The 16,188-nt window shown below is 63.7% G+C and overlaps 1 protein-coding gene across 1 annotated transcript in view; it reads right to left on the reverse strand.

The window, feature by feature from the left end:
- The window catches only part of LOC113962857 (histone deacetylase 5-like), a 22,120-nt gene extending 7,230 nt beyond the window's left edge, over positions 1 to 14,890 (reverse strand). Inside the window, 13 exon segments of the mRNA XM_027673639.1 lie at positions 320 to 595; positions 1,471 to 1,606; positions 1,608 to 1,659; positions 2,176 to 2,395; positions 2,898 to 3,026; positions 3,902 to 4,008; positions 5,292 to 5,423; positions 5,508 to 5,635; positions 5,740 to 5,854; positions 6,575 to 6,707; positions 7,856 to 8,082; positions 13,244 to 13,366; positions 14,859 to 14,890. Coding sequence (XP_027529440.1) covers positions 320 to 595; positions 1,471 to 1,606; positions 1,608 to 1,659; positions 2,176 to 2,395; positions 2,898 to 3,026; positions 3,902 to 4,008; positions 5,292 to 5,423; positions 5,508 to 5,635; positions 5,740 to 5,854; positions 6,575 to 6,707; positions 7,856 to 8,082; positions 13,244 to 13,265 — 1,677 coding nt within the window. The 5' untranslated portion in view covers positions 13,266 to 13,366; positions 14,859 to 14,890.
- Positions 14,891 to 16,188: the final 1,298 nt, after the last annotated feature.

Below are 16,188 nucleotides of genomic sequence, written 5' to 3' on the forward strand. Positions count from 1 at the left end.
GGGGGTGCCCGGGGGAACACCGGGGAAAGGAGCCCCAAACAGCCCCCCCCACGCGCCCCCAGGGCGAGGGGGGGGGAGGGGGGAGGGGTCGGGGAGGGGAAGGGGGGGGGGGGGTGTCACGGTGCAGGGGTGGCGGGGACGGGGGGATGCAGAGGGGGGGATGAGTCACCGACCCTTCCGAGTCATCACTGCGGCATCACCCCAAAAATGGGGGGAGGACACACAGCTGGGTGCAGAGTGGGGGCAAGGGATGCACAAGATGCTTGTGTGTGGGGGAATTCAGGAGTTTGGGGGGATTTGGGCCCCCCCAAAATCTCACCTGCTTGTAGGTGACGCCGAGCTCGGTGACATCGGGGTACCCGGCGTCCTCAGCCTCGTCCCCGCTGTCCCCCAGCCCCTGGCAGCCCTCGGGGTCCTGCAGCTGCTCCGGGGGGTCCCCAGCCTCCGGGGAGATGAGGGTGAGGGGAGGGCCGAGGGGGGGGACAGGGGCCCCCCCCTCTCCTGGGGGGGGCGATTGCTGCTCCGTCAGCTCCTCCTCCGTCTCCTCAGGGTGGGTGGGGGGCTGCCGTGCCAGCTCCCCCGCCTTGGGAAGCAGCTGGGGGGCAGGGGGGTGTTAGTGACCCCCCTGCACCCCTATACCCCATCTGCCCCACCCCATGCCCAACCTACAGTCACCCCCTGCCCCACAGCAATTCCATACCCACCCCATATGCAGCCCATGCCCATGCTCACCCTATGCCCCATTCCTACCCCACATACACCCCACACCCATCTCGTGCACCAAAGCTACCCCATTCCCATCTCACAACCACCCCATGCCCCCCCCACTCCCCCCAGCCCCACCCCCCACCCCCACCCAGTCCTTCCCCAGTTTCCGCCCAGTTCCCCCTCCTTTGCCTCAGTTTCCCCTGCTTGCAACATCACCCCCCCAGCTGTATCTAGGGGGTTAGTGGGGTGTCAGGTTGCCCCACAGCTACCCAACATGCCTACCCGTGGGGCAACCTGACACCCCACTAACCCCCTGCTCACCCCATGCCCTCCCAGTGCCAGTCCCGGGCTCGGCCCCCACGGGTTGAGCATGGGACCGGCACTGGGAGGGCATGGGGTGAGCAGGGGGTTAGTGGGGTGTCAGGTTGCCCCACAGCTACCCAACATCCCACCCCATGCCCCATTCCCACCCCACATACACCCCATGCTCACCCCATGCCCTCCCAGTGCCAGTCCCATGCTCAACCCGTGCCCACCCACACCCACCCCATACCCCATTTCCCACATCACATACACCCCATGCCCACCCCACGCCCATCCCATACCCATTCCCCACACACACACACCCCATTCCCACCCCACACCCATCCCATACCCATTCCCCACACCACACACACCCCATTCCCACTCCACTGCCAGCCTCACTTGCACCCCATACCCACCCCATGCCCCCCCCCAGTCCCAGGGCTGCCCCCGGCCCACCTTGCCCAGCTGGACCTGCTGCTTGTCGAGGAAGTGGTGCTGGAGGGGGCCGTGGGGCAGGGCCTGGGGGCTCTGGGGCAGCGGAGACGACTGGGTGCGGCTCAGGGGCCGGTGCCGAGGCAGTTTGTTCCCACGGGGACCCCCCCCCGCGCTCTCCTGTCACCAGCGGGGACTGGCCGTGCAGGGGCACTGGGGGGCACCGGGTCAGTGGGGCACCCGACACCCCCCGGGCCCCCCCAGTGCAGCTGGGGGTGAGGGTGGGGGGCTGTAGGCAGGGGAAACTGGGGCAGGACTGGGGGGGAACTGGGAAAGGACTTGGGGGGGGAAAGTGGGGAAGGACTGGGAGGAAAGCGGAGCACAGAGGGCGACAGCGGCAGGAGTCGGGAAGGAACTGGGGAAGGACTAGTGTGAGATCAGGGCAGGACAGGGAAGAAGTTGTAGAAGGACTGGAGAAGAACTGGAGAAGGACTGGGAGAAAACTGAGGGGAAAGTGGGGCAGGACTGAGGGGGAACTGGGGGGCAGGACTGGGCGGGGGGACTATGGAAGGACTGGGAGAAAACTGAGGCAAGACTAGGGATAAACTGGGGAAGGACTGGGGGGGAAACCAGGGCAGGACTGGGAGAAAACTGGTGAAGGAACTGGGGAAGGACTGGAGGAAAACTGAGGGGAAACTGGGGCGAGACTGGAGGGCAGTGGGGCCTCACCAGCGATGAGGGTGCTCTGCTGTCGCGCCTGCTCCAACAGCAGGACGTGCTGCAGCAGGGATGGGGGACCAGCCGGGGGGTCCCCGTCCAGGGCCACCCCCAGCAGACACCCCGGGATTGAGGACGTGCTCAGGAACTTCCCAGTGAGGGCGGTCCCGGGGCGCAGGGGGGGCACCCCCGGGCGCTCACCCTCAGCCTGCGGTGACAGCTTGGAGGATGCCTGAGGGGACATGGGTGGCAGTGGGGGGGGGTCCCACATCGCCCCCTGGGGTGCCACCCCCATGGGGTCCCCACATGGTCCCCAGGGGTTCCCCACATCCCCCCATAGGAGGGTATCAGGCCCCCATGCCACCCCCTGTTGTGTTCCCACATCCCTCCCCACAGGATTCCCGATCCTAATGTGGTCCCTATGCCACCCTCTTTGGAGTTCCCCCACAGTCTCTATGGATTGGTGCCAGGTCCCCATGGGGACCCCCACATCCCCTCTATGGGGTGGCAGGTCCCCGTGCCACCCACTGTGGGGTCCCCATGTCCCCAGGGAGTCCCCACATCCCCCCCATGGGGTGCCAGGTCCCTGTGCCACCCCCCGTGGAGTCCTCATGTCCCCATGCCCTCAGAGGGTCCCCACATCCCCTCCATGGGGTTCCAGGTCCCTGTGTGACCCCTCCATGGGGTCCCCACGCCCCCCGTGCCCCCAGAGGGTCCCTGTGCCCCCCACTCACGGGGAGGTGGGCGCTGGTGACAGTGACAGTGGCCTGTAGCCCCAGGGACAGGTTGGGCAGCGACGGGGATGTGTAGAGGCTGAGCTGGGCCCCATCCAGGGCCAGGGCACGGGGCTGGGGCAGGAGCTGCTGCGGCACCACACGGCACGACACGCCATCAGCACGTGTGTTGGGGGCATGTCACACCATCAGCACACATGTGCCAGGGCACAGCATGCCATCAGCACATGTGTAGGGGGCAGGTCATGCCATCAGCATGCGTGTGCCAAGGCAAAACTCGCCATAAGCATGTGTGAGCCAGGGCACACCAGTGACACGTTACCTGCACGTGTGTGCCACCACATGCCACTGACACCAGGCACGCTCACAGCACACCTGAACACGTGTGCACCTTAAACATACAGCATGCACTTGAGCACACATGTGCACCCTGAGCACACCCACAGCACACACCGGCACACACATGTGCACCCTGAGCACACTCACAGCACACACCTGGTTACACATGTGTAGCGTGAACATGCACACACTGGTTGCACACACTTGAGCACATGTGTGCATGCAAACATGCTGGCTGGACACACCTGAACATGTGTGCACTCTGAGTACACCCCCAGCACACACCTGAACGTACATGTGCCCCCTGAACATGGACACACTGGCTCCGCACACTTGAGCACACATGTGTACCCACACATGCTGGCTGCACACACCTGCACACACGTGTGCCCCCTGAGCACACCCCCAGAACACACCCACACACAGATGTGCATCATGAGCACCCCCCTAGCACACACCTGCACACACACGTACACCCTGAGCACACCTCCAGCACACATCTGAACGTACATGTATACCCTGAGCACACCCCCAGCACACACCTACACAGATGTGTGCCCCCCGAGCCCACCTCCAACACACACCCGAATATACGTGTACACCTTGAGCACACGCCCAGCACACACCTGCACACATGAGTGCCCCTCCCTCCCCTCGGGCTGTACCTCAGCGTGGATGTTGGGGACGGAGGCGGCCAGGCCGTTGTGGGCACCGTGGGAGCTGTTGGGGGAGCTGGGCCCCGACCCGGGGGCACTGCTGCACACCGAGGACACTGCAGTACATGCGTGTGTCACACACGGGGATGGGGACACCGGGACCCCCACCCACCTCAGGGACAGGGCAATGCAAAGGTGTGCAAGGGCACCAGCACACCTGTGCACACGTGTGGTACCACCGCAAAAGCACGTGCATGGATTAGTGTGCGCATGAACACATGTACGCTTGTGTTGCAGAGGAACACACATAGAGAAGCACACACGTGCACAAGCACGTGCAGATGTGCACACTCACGTTACAAACACACGTGTGCACACGTGCTGCACAAGCACGCATGTTAAAAACCTCCCACAGGACCCAGCCTATGTGCATGCACGTGTTCCACAAGCGCGCGCAGCAGCAGTGCGTGTGCTCCTGTTGCACAAGCACAGGGGTCACATGTACACTCACGCTGCAAACATGTGCCCAAGCACATGTGCTGCACAAGCAGGCGCATACAGACATGCATTCATGTTGCACAAGCGTGTTCACAATCATGCGTGTGCACACATGTTGCACAAGCACACGTGTGAAAAAACTCACACAGCAACAAGCACGTGTGCACCAGTGTGTGCACGTTCCACACACGTGCAGCAGCATGGTGCCCTCCTGTCACACAAGCACACACATGCAGAAGCACACATGCACAAGCGTGTGTGCACTCGTGTTGCACAACCGCACGTGTGCACGTTTCACGCACACGTGCAGCAGCACTGTGCTCTCTTGTTGCACAAGCATGATGCGCAGAAGCACACATGTGCACAAGTGTGTGCGCAGACGTGCACTCCTGTTGCACAAGCATTTGCCTTGGGGGGATGAGTGTTGCCCAAGCACATGTGAAAAATCTCCCACAGGAACAAGCGCGTGTGTGCACATGTTCCACAAGCGTGTGCAGTAGCAGTGCATGCACTCCTGTTGCACAAGCACACGTGTGATGTGCACATTCATGCTGCAAACACATGCACGAGCACACATGTTGCACAAGCACGCGTGTAGATGTGCAGCATCAGCGTGTCCCCGCGTTGCACACAGACATGAAGAAGCACACATGTGCACAAGCGTGTGTGCAGACATGCACACTCCTTCTGGACAGTGAATGTCCAAGCACACACGTGCACACGTGTCCAGCAGTACACGTGTCCCACAGTCCTGTACAGCCACAAGGATGGGGACGCAGGTCCCTCCCGGGCGCTCCGGGGAACCACCGGGTGACCTGGGGAAAGTGAGGCAGGTGGCGTGTCCCCACCCATGACCTCCCACGTGGCCCATGCCGTCACACGTGCCCCCCGGGGGACGCACCGGTGATCTCGACGTGGCGCTTGCGGAAGGCGCTGAGCACTGAGCCATCGCGGCGCCGCAGGAGGGGGCTGCTCCGCCGCTCTGCCACCTTCTGCTTCAGCCGCGACCGCACCTTCAGGTTGGGCTCGGAGGCTGGGGGAACGCAAAAACGTGTCACTCCAAAACTGTCACCTCCCCTGGAGGTGTCTCATGCCCTCCCCGCCCGCCAGCACCCACCAGTTTTCCGGAGAGGAAAGTCATCCCGGCCGTCATAGGTGCCGAGGAGGGGGAGCTTGTAGGACGGAGGGGTCCCCGGGCTGCCTGTCTGCGGGGGGGAACTCTGGTCCAACGAGGTGTGGTGAGCCCTGGGTGGGGGGGGGGGGGGGGGGGCGGAGCCCCCGCTAGGACGCCTGGGTCCCCCCCCCCCGAGGCGGTCTGGGGGGGTTCTGTGGGGCTGGGGGGAACCTACCAACATTTGGGGTGCTGGGGGAGGGAATGGTTCGGGGGGCCGGGGCCCGGCTCCTTCGTCTTGCTGAGCAGGAACTCCTGGAGCTTCAGCTTCACCTCAGTGCTGGCGATGGCACCTGGGGGGCACGGAGGGGTCAGAAGGGCAGTACATCCCCTCTACAGCCCCAAGATGCTCCCAGCACCCTCAGTCCCACTGCCCCCTCTGAGCACATTGCCCCCAGTGCCCCCAACCCACCCCAGAGCCCCTCATCCCACCCCAGACTCCATTGCCCCCCGACCCCCCCGATTCACCCAGTCCCAATTGCAACCAGTCCCTGCCAGAGCTCCCAGCCCTCCCAGGGTCCATTGCCTTCCCTTCCCTCCAAACCAGCCCCCAGCATCCCAACCCCAGATGCCCCCAGCCCCCATTTCCCACGGCCCCCCTCGATGCCCCCAGCCCCATTGCTCCCCTTCCCCCACAGCCCCCCATGTCCCCACTGCCCCCAGCCTCCCAACTGCTACCTGTCCCCCCCGAGATGTGCCCAGTCCCATCCCACTGCCTCCACCTAGAGCCCACTGCCCTCCCAGTCCTTCCACCCACTCCCCAGTCCCCCATCACAACCAGCTCCCCACAGCCACCCCACAGATGCCCCCAGCCCCACTTCTCCCCAGATCCCGTTGCCTCCCATTCTCCCAAATCCATCCCACAGCCCACAACACCCCCCACCCTCAAATGCCCCCATTCCCCCCAATCCCACTGCCCCCCTCTGAGCACATTGCCCCCAGTGCCTCCAACCCACCCCCAGCCCCGATTGCTACCAGCCCCCTCCCCAGCCCCCCGATGCTCCCTCGCTCACTGTCACGGCCCCTGTCCTTGGGTCGCAGGTTCTGGAGCTGCTCCAGGCGCTGCTGCTCCAGCTCCTGCCGCTCCCGCTGCCGCTGCTGCTCCAGCTCCTGCTGCCGGCGGGCGGCCAGGGCCTCCTGCTGCTGCTGCAGGGCAGAGGGACATGGGGGGGACAGGGATGGGACCCCTGCAGCACAGCCACTCTGGGAGGATGCATTGCCCTGCCTTCTCCGCCCCACCTAGCTCCGGTACCCCAGGATAACACCCCACAGCACCAGCACCCCAAGGAACATGATGGCCCATGGTTCTGGCACCCCAAACCCCCTCAGTGGCTCCATCACCCCCAATCGCCCCCCAAGAGCTCCATCGCCCCAGATTACAGATACCCCACATCTGCATCCCCCCAACCTCCCTCTCAACAGTTCCATCACCCCCAATAGCTCCATCGCCCCCAGCAACCCTCCCAGCAGTTCCATCACCCCAGATAAATGGTATCCCACAGCTCCATTTCCCCCCCCCGATCTCCCCCAACAGTTCCATCACCCCACAGAGGTGATCCCCCACAGTTCCATCATCCCCAATAGCTCCATCACCCCAGTATCCTCCCCTGTGGCTTCATCGCTCCCAGTCTCACCCCCAACAACTCCATCACTCCCAATATCCCCATCATCTCAGACAGGTGATACCTCTTACCTCCATCACTCCCAATATCCCTCCAACAGCTCCATTGCTCCTTATCTCCATCACCTCCAGTATCACCCCCTTGGTTCCATTACCCCCTACAACTCCATCACCCCCACTATCATCTCCAACACCTCCACCACCCCAAATCAGTGATACCCCGTATTTCCATCACACCAACCTCCCTCCCAACCACTCCATCACCCTCCAACTGCTCCATCACCCCCACTATCCCCCTCCCACAGCTCCAGCACCTCAGACAGGTGACACCCTGTCTCTCCATCACCCCCAGCATCCACCTCATGGCTCCATCATCTTCAATCACCTCCTAAGAGCTCCATCACCCCCGATCAGGGATCCCCCACATCTCCATTCCCCCAACCTCCCCCCCCCAACAGCTGCATCATCCCAGATCAGTGATCCCCCAAATCTCCATTCCCCCAACCTCCCTCCCAAGAGCTCCATCGCCCCCCATTGCTCCATCAGCCCCAGTATCCCCCCTCCAATACCTCCATCACCCCCCATATACCTCCCCATGGCTCCACAACCCCCAGTATCTTCCCCAACAGCTCCATTCCCCCAATCCACCCCCCAAGGCTCCCCCCCCTCACACCTTGAGGTGCTTCTGGAGCTGGACCTGGTGCTGGCGCGTGAGGTGCTCATGCTGCTTCTGGAACTCGGCGAAGAGCAGCTGCTTCTGGAGCTGCTGCTGCTGCTTCAGGGCCACCAGCTCCCGCTGCAGCTGCCGCTCCCGCGCCGCCGCCAGTCCCGCGTCCAACCCTGCAGCCTCCGGCCCTGCTGCCTCCAGCCCTGGCCCCTCCAGCCCTGGCCCCTCTGGCCCTGCGGGGCCACACTGGGTTACGGGGGGGGCGGGATGGGGGTGGCTTGGGGAAAGGGTTCCAGGGGTATGGTGGGGGCAGGGACTTGTTTAAGGGGTGTTTTTAGGGTGTCCCAGGGATGTGGGGGAGACACAAGAGTGTCTTGGCGGTGTCCTAGGAATGATAGGTGGGCTGGGACTTTGTTAAGGGGCAGTTTTAGGGTGTCCCAGGGATGGGGGAGGAGAATTAGGGGCAGTTTGGGAGCATCAGTGAGAGGGGAAAAAGCTGGGAGCATTTTGAGGGTGTCCTAAGGACGGAGGGGAGCTCGGATCAGTTTTGGGGTGCACCAGGGATAGAGAGGGGAAATGGGAGTGCCTTGGGGGTGTCCCAGGAATGATGGGGGGGGGTGCTGGGGGTGTACTGGGAATGATGGGAGGGATAAGACTTATTTAAGGGGCAGTTTTGGGGTGTCCCAGTGGTGAAGAGGGAACTGAGAGCCGTTTGGGAGTGTCCTAGGGGTGGGGAGGGTAGCTGGGAGCAGTTTGGGGGTGTCCTGGGGATGAGGGGAGGTGTTAGGGGCAGTTTGGGGGTGTACCAGGGATGGGGGAAGAGGCCGGGCATTCCCAGAGATGGGGGGACGGGAGGGGACAGCTCACGGGCACCTGGGGGGTTGCCGGGGGCAGGGTGTCGGTGATCAGCCCCTCCCATGAAGCTCCTAGGGGTCTCCCCCCAGCTTCCAACCCCCTGGATAAGCCCAGGATTCCCCCATTCTCCCCCCCAAAAAACCCACATGGAGGTTCCCCAGTCCAAGCTCCTGCATTTGCAACACAGAACAACCAACCCAAAGGGCAACCGGGGGGGGGGGGGGAGGGCAAGACCGAGCCCCCCCATCCCCAAACATCCCTCTTAAATTCCCCAGCGATCACCGAGGGGCACAGACATCCCCCCCTCACCTCCATCAGCAAAGGACACGGGGAGGGGACACAGCGTCCGGGCCACCCCCACCTCGAGCCCTCCCCCTCCCCACGCAAACAGGAAGGCGGGGGCGGGGGGCACGCGCTGAATGTTAACACGCCCCCCCCCTCCCCTCCCCTCCCCGCAGCCCCCTCAACCTGGCGCGGCCGCACGTCGGGCACTGACGTGCGCCTGGACGGACCCACGGACGTCACTGTGCGCGGGGGTGGGGCACCCCGAGCCCCCCCCTGCTTTGACAGACCCCTCCGGGGCATGCCAGCCCCCCCCCGAGGATAGCCAGCCCCCCCAAAACCTGCCAGTGCACAGTACCCTGCTGCCCCCCCCCAGTGCCAACCAGGCTCCCCAAATATCAGCCCCCCTGCTAGGCAGTACACCCCCTCCCCCAAGCTAACCAGCCCCCCAAGCCAGGTAGCCTGTCCCCCAAAACTAACCAGCCCCTCCAGTGCCAATCATCCCCCCATCAACCAGCCCCCCACACACGAGCCAGCCCCCCCCAAACTAGGTAGCCTTCCCCCCCAAGCTAACCAGCCCCTCATACACCAACCAGACCCCCCAAGCTAGGTAGCTTGTCCCCTTCAAACTAACCAGCCCTACCAGTGCCAACCATTCCCCCCACAAACCAACCAGCCCCACCTCCCCAGTGCCAACCACCCCCTCCCAGTATGAGCCAGCCTCCCAAACCAGGCAGCATCCCCTCAAACTAACCAGACCCCCCCGTACCAGACAGTCCCTCCAGTGCCAACCAGACCTCTCCCAGTATGAGGCAACCCCTAAGCCAGGCAGCACCCCCCCAAACCAACCAGTCCCCTCAGTGCCAACCAGCTCCCCAACACATGAAGCAGCACCCCCAGTGTCAACCGGCTCTCCCTCCCCAGTACTAACCAGTCTCCCCCAGTATGAGCCAGCCTCCCAAGCCAAGCAGCATCCCCCAAGATAACCAGTCCCTCCCAGTGCCAACCAGTACCCCAATATACCAACCAGCCCCCCAAACCTCCCATCTCAACCAGTCCCCCCAGTATGAGCCAGCCCCCCAAGCCAGGCAGCACCCCCCCAAACCAACCAGCCCCCCAAGTCAGTGCCAGCCCCCCCCGATATGCAAGAGGGGAACCTCCAGCCCCTCCTCCCCACCCCAAGTCGCTCTCAGGGTGGGGGGAGGGGGTTTGTTTCTCCTGAGGGGGGATATTTTTGGGGGTGCATTGGGGCACTCCTGCAGCCCCCCAGACCTGACATGTCCCAGTTTGGGGGGTAACCAAAGGCCCCTGGTGGTTGTTGGGGTGCAATGGGGGGGTGGGGGTCAGCACCCAGCCCTTTCAGGGGGGAGGGGAGGGGGCAGCACCCGGGGGGGCTAAAGATAGCCCCCAGAGGAGCCAACCCAACACTTTGGGGTCAGTGGTGGCTCTGGGCTAGCACCGGGCTGGGTGGTGGTGGGGCCACCACTGCACCCTGTGAGGGGACCCTCACCCTGTGCCCCCTCACCTCCACGGACAGGGGCTGCTTGCACAGCTGTACACACGTGTAGCTCTCCTCTGACACACCTGTGCATACCTTTACACACTCATGCAAAAAGAGCAGATCTCCTCCTTGCACACCTACACAAGGGGAGCAGCTCTCCTCCCCCTGCACACCTGAACACTCTCATGCAAGGAAAGCAGCTCTACCTCTTGCACAGCTGAACACTCAGGTGCAGCTCTCCCCCGACACACTTGTGTCAAAAGAGAAGCTCTCCCCTTGCACAGCTGTGCACACTCATGCAAGGAGAGCAGTTCTCCCCTTTGCACACCCCCCCACCACGCTACACTCACACCTCACTGGGGGGGCATGACCGGCTTTTGCGGGGGGATGTCACCGGATTTTGAGAGGGGATGTCACAGGGTTTTGGGGGGAATGTCACAGGGTTTTGAAGGCACAGGGAACCAGGCTCTCCCACTCACCTGGGGTGTGCAGTGGGGTGCAGGGCAGGAGCTCCAGGGGGGGCTCACGGTCGGACACCCCCTCTGCGGAGAGAGACCTGTGTCCCCCCCCCCGAACGGGACCACAGAGGGGCTGGGGGGCACACGCACCCCCAAACCCAACCCTCCATCACCCTCTCAGCAGAGGGGGACAGAGAGATAGGGGTCACAGAGCATCCCTTGGAGTTTGGGGTGATTGGAGAGGATGTGCCCCCCCCCTCATTCTAGGCAGTGTAGGGCTGAGGGGCCCCCCCTCACCCACAGCTTCCTCCATGCCCCCCTCCATCCAGGCTATTCTCTCCAACTCCTGGAAATAGCCGGCGCACGGGAGGAGCTGGCTATAAATAGGGAATTGTGCCGGGGGGGTGTCACAGCGGATCCTGTGGGATGGGGTGTGCTGTGCCCCCCCCAACAGCCAGCTGCATCCCCAAACTGCCCCGGGGACAGGGCACAGGGGCTGCCCTGCATGGGGGGGACTGTGGGGGGCCTAGGATCCCACCACACCCCTCCCATCCCACCCCCCTTTCCACATCCCCCTAATTGCCAGGGACATTAATCCGCATCAGCACTGCCAGGAATAAAATCTGGGATGTGCAGAGAATGATTAGCCCCCGCTTTGAGAAAATGAAAGCAAACGACCCCCCCCACCCTTCCCAGGACCCTGTGACTCCCCCCAAGAAGACCCCCCAGGGAGACAGGGGTGCAGGGGGTGCAGATGTCGACTCAGCACATTTCCCATGGGATTAGTGTCCCAAAGCAGCTCCACGGGAACAAACCAGAGCGGGGAGTGACAACAGGCTGAGGTGTGGGGACCCCCCTTTTGGGAACGGTGACCCCCCCCCCAGCGCCCTAGCCGTGCGTAACCCCCCCGGCAGCCGCCACGTTTATTTACCAGCACATTAATCCCATGCCAAGACTTTTAATAGCTGGGATATTTCTGGGACACCCCCCGCGCCCCCCCCCATAGGGCGCTTTGGGGCTTGACGTCAGCCCGGCTATTTCTGGTGTTGCCAGCGGGCAGGAGGCCACGGGAATGGGCCCTCCTGGCTCCTGGACCCCCTTCCCGGCTCCTGGACTCCTTTCCTGGTGGCCAGACCCCCATTACAGCTCCTAGACCCCCTTCCTGGCTCCCCATGGAGCCCCATCCAGAGGTGGTGGCATATCTGGGGGATGGGGGGGCCCTCAAGGAGATGGAGGGTAATAGTGGGGACCCCCAGGTATGATGGGAGAGATGGAAGGGAGGCGGGGGGCTGCACCCAAGGATGGTACCAGCACCCACAGGACACCCCCCCCCGATTGACCCAGCCCAGCTGAGACCTGTCCAACTCATCACAGCAGCCGGAGAGTCACAGCATATCTCGGGGGTCCCCAAACCCCCCTTCCACAGGCAAACTCAAAGCCACAGCCAGGAGGGGACCCCGAGCAAAGCGCCCCGGGGATGGCAGAGGCGGGCAGGCCGTGTCCCCGTGCCAGCCTCGTGCCAGGCACGGCCAGGCGACACTCCAGCCCTGCGGCTGCTCCAAAAATACCAGCCGGCGGCAACCAGGGCGGTTTGGGGGCAGAGGGGATACACGTACCCCCATCCCCAACCGGCGGTGAGCCCATGCAGGAGACACGGGGGCTCTGCCACTGCCCTTGTGCCTCAGTTTCCCCTTCAGAGCCCGCGAGGGTCGGCGGTGCCGCGTGTCCCCATCCGGGAAGGGGAAGAGGACACACACACCCCCACCCCCGTCCAGATGTCGCCGGAGTTCCCACCGGGATAATTACAGGGCGGCTCTGCCGGGGAGGCAGCGGGAGCCGGGACAGCGCGGGCACGGCCCTCATGGTCACCACAGCTGTCCCCACGCCTGGCACCGCAGGGACCCCGCACAAACAGCCACGCGTGGGCTGGCCACGGCGGTGACAGGAGCCGTGCCTCAGCTTCCCCTGGGGGTGGGAAATGCCAGGGGTCTGGGAAAACCGGGAAGGGGGATACCTGGCATGGCCCGGGATACTGGGGGAGGGGGGCAGCTGGCACAACCCCCCTCCCCCCCCTCGCCCCGGTGCCTGGCACGGTGACACCCACACGGCAGTGGGCACAGACATGCCATGGTGGGTGGGACACTGCTGCAGCACCCTGTGGGACCCCAACACCCCGTGGGTGCCATGGCAAGGAGCTTCGGGGCCTCAGGGCAGACACGACGATATGCAGGGGGGATGCAGCTGTGACCGGCGCCTGGCAGAGGGGAACTCCCCCATCCCGGGGTCCCCAGGGCTCACCTGTGTCGCTCTGGGGGTCCATGGTGGGCGGCGGGTGCCGGGGGGGTGCGGAGAGGCACGTGTCCGGCGAGCCCGTCAGTGCCGCCCGGGGCACCGCGGCTGTGCCTGCGCCACCTGGGAGCCCTGCGGGACCAAGTGCCCTGTCAGCACCCCGGGACCCCCAAAATCCCCCCCAGCACCAAGTGAGAGGGGGGCTGGAGCCAGCACTGAGCCCCCCTCCAGCCCCTGAACACCCGCCAGCGGCAGGATGTGGCCCCGCTCTGCTGCCCCCAGGGATGGGGGGACCTGTGGGCACCCCCAGAAGGGACCTGGGGGGGTAGAGGGGACTTGGGGGGCTGAGGAGGCTTTGGGGGAGTTGGCAGCATTACACAAAGCTCTGCAGGAAAAGAAGGGGGAGCACAAAGGGGGAGCCCAGGGGGATGGCAGAGAAGTACCCCTCCCCCGTACCACTCCAAAAGGACTCGGGTGGGACCCCCATAAGGACATGGGTGGAGGGGACACACGCTCATTTGTGGCCGTCCCCCACACCACAAGGCCCCCGGTGCTGCCGCCCCCCCAAAACCGAGGCATTGCCCCGAGATGGGAGTCGGGGGGTGCCACGCGTAGGGGCCACGCGGCGGGACGGACCCCACGGAGGGGAGGGGGGGGGGGACAGGACACGCAGGCTGCCGGCAGCCGGCAGCCCCGAGCCCAGCGCGGTGCAGCGGGGCCCCCCGGCCCCCCCGCCGCAAACGGGCCGCGCTGCGGAGCCGCCGCCGCGCTGGCGCCCGGGCCCCCTGACATCGCAGGGCCCCCCCGACATCGCAGGATCCCCCCACTACACAGACCACCCCACTCCATTGCACCGAGTAAAGCCCATCGCACCGGGACCCCCCAACCCGCACCGACCTCTTCCCGAACCGCACCGGGGCTCCTCATTGCAGGGCCCTGCCGAACCGCGCCAGGACCCCCCAACAGCACCGGGACCTCCAACATTGCAAAGCCCTCCCGAACTGCACAGAGACCCCTCTAGACTGCAGGGCCTCACCACTGCATGGGCTCCCCCTTCCCCGAACCACGCCGGGACCCCGTAACGCACAGGACCCCCCCCTGACTTGCACTGGGGTCCCCCACTGCAGCCCCCGCACCGAACCGCAGCGGGATCCCATTGCAGCCCCCCATCCACCCGCACCGAGACCCCCATTGCAGTCCCCCAAAAACCACCCCATTGCAATCCCCTCCTCGCGACGCACGGGGCCCCCCCATTTCACCACCCCCTGACTCTCACAGGAGGGTCCCCCCATTGCAGCCCCCCCCACAAAGCCGCACAGGGGCCCCCCATTGCAGCCACCCCCCCATCCCGCACGGCGCAAAGCCGCATCACATCGGGCCCCCCCAACCACACAGCAGCCCCCCATTACAACTCCCCCTCCCCACTGCACACACACACACCCCGCCCCAAACCGCACCGGACCCCCAACGCGCCTCCCCATTGCAGCCTCCCCACCAATGCACGGGGGGCCCCCCCACCGGACGCGCACAGGAGGGACCCCGGTACCGCACACCCTCGCGCTCCGCCGCGGCCCCCCCCAGGCGCGGTGCCCCCCTCCTCGTGCCCCCCGGGCCCCCCTCGTACCTGGGGTCCCCCCGGTGCCGCCCGGCGCGCGCCCCGCCCCCCCCCCCCCCTCCTCCTCCATCTTCGCCGCGCGGCCCCGCCCGCCCCGACAACAACATTCGGTGACGTCACTCGCGGGTCACGTGACGGCGTCCGTGTGCTAAAAATAGACCCCCGCGCGAAGGGGGGGGACCCTCCCCTTGGGGACGTGGGGCTTAAAGTGGGGCGGGGCTTAAGGAGGCTCTTAAAGGGGCCGCGGGTTGCAATTGCACACGTGTGTGTGCGTGCAATGGCACACGAGCAAGCGTGAGTGTGCAAATGCATGTGCCCGAGTGTGTGTGCGCAGTAGCACATGTGCGTGAGTGTACAATGGCATGTGAGTGTGTGTGAGTGAGCAAGGGCACACATGTGCTCTGTACCTCTGTGCAGCTGCTCATCAGCCCATCATACCTGTGGGCAGGTTCACACGTGAGTGCACATGGGCCTGGCATGTCCTCACACATGAGTGCAAGAGACACACAGATACATGTGAGCAGGACATCGACACATGCATACAGACACACACACAGACACGTGTGCAAGAAACACAAACTCATTTTCTTACAAATTACAATCCCAAAAACAAATTCCAAGACCAATTCCAATACCAACTACAATACCTGTTCTCATCAAGAGTCCTCTTCTCCATTAGGCCCTTCACCCATCCTGATTTTAAGTCAGAGAGGCAAACCAGGTACTTCTGCTCCCAGAGCCTTTATACCTTGTGGGATTGGGCTCCTCCCTTTCCCCGGGGCCTCATGGGAAGGGAGGTGGGCACAGCTAGGGGTATATTAACCCCAGCCTTTGCTCAGGGGAGTCATCCAGCAGGCAGGTTTCAATGGGATAAGAGTTCTCCTGTTCTTTCACTGAATGGGACTTCTCAAGCTATTCCTGCTTTATTGAAGCATCAGCTTTGGCATCCAAAGAAGCAGAGCTATATATGGCAATGGAGAGGATTACACTCACATGCAGGGGTTTTAAATTTAATAATTTTGTGTGCTGTGTTGGTAAGGTGCTTTTGTAACTTGTTATCTTTTTTTCTTTTCCTTAGGAGCCTTGCATCTTTTGGGATCTCCTGATCATCTCAACTGCAGCTTGGCATTTTTTCACAAGTGTTATCCAGTCCCCAGGTGAAGCTCCTCTGTGTTGAAGATGGCCACAGACAGCCAGGTTTCCAAGTAGTCAGTGGGGGGGTTACAGCCCAGAGATGGAGTGAGGGCTCAGGAGCCATCTTAGGAATTGCCAGGGGTGTTTTGAAGGCAGTATGGGTGGAAAGCAGTGTCCAGGAGCCCCCTAAATGTCTGTGAAGGCA

The sequence above is a fragment of the Neopelma chrysocephalum genome, unplaced genomic scaffold (genome assembly GCF_003984885.1).
Source record: "Neopelma chrysocephalum unplaced genomic scaffold, ASM398488v2 Primary Assembly neopelma1_185595, whole genome shotgun sequence".
Taxonomy (NCBI): Eukaryota; Metazoa; Chordata; class Aves; order Passeriformes; family Pipridae; genus Neopelma; species Neopelma chrysocephalum.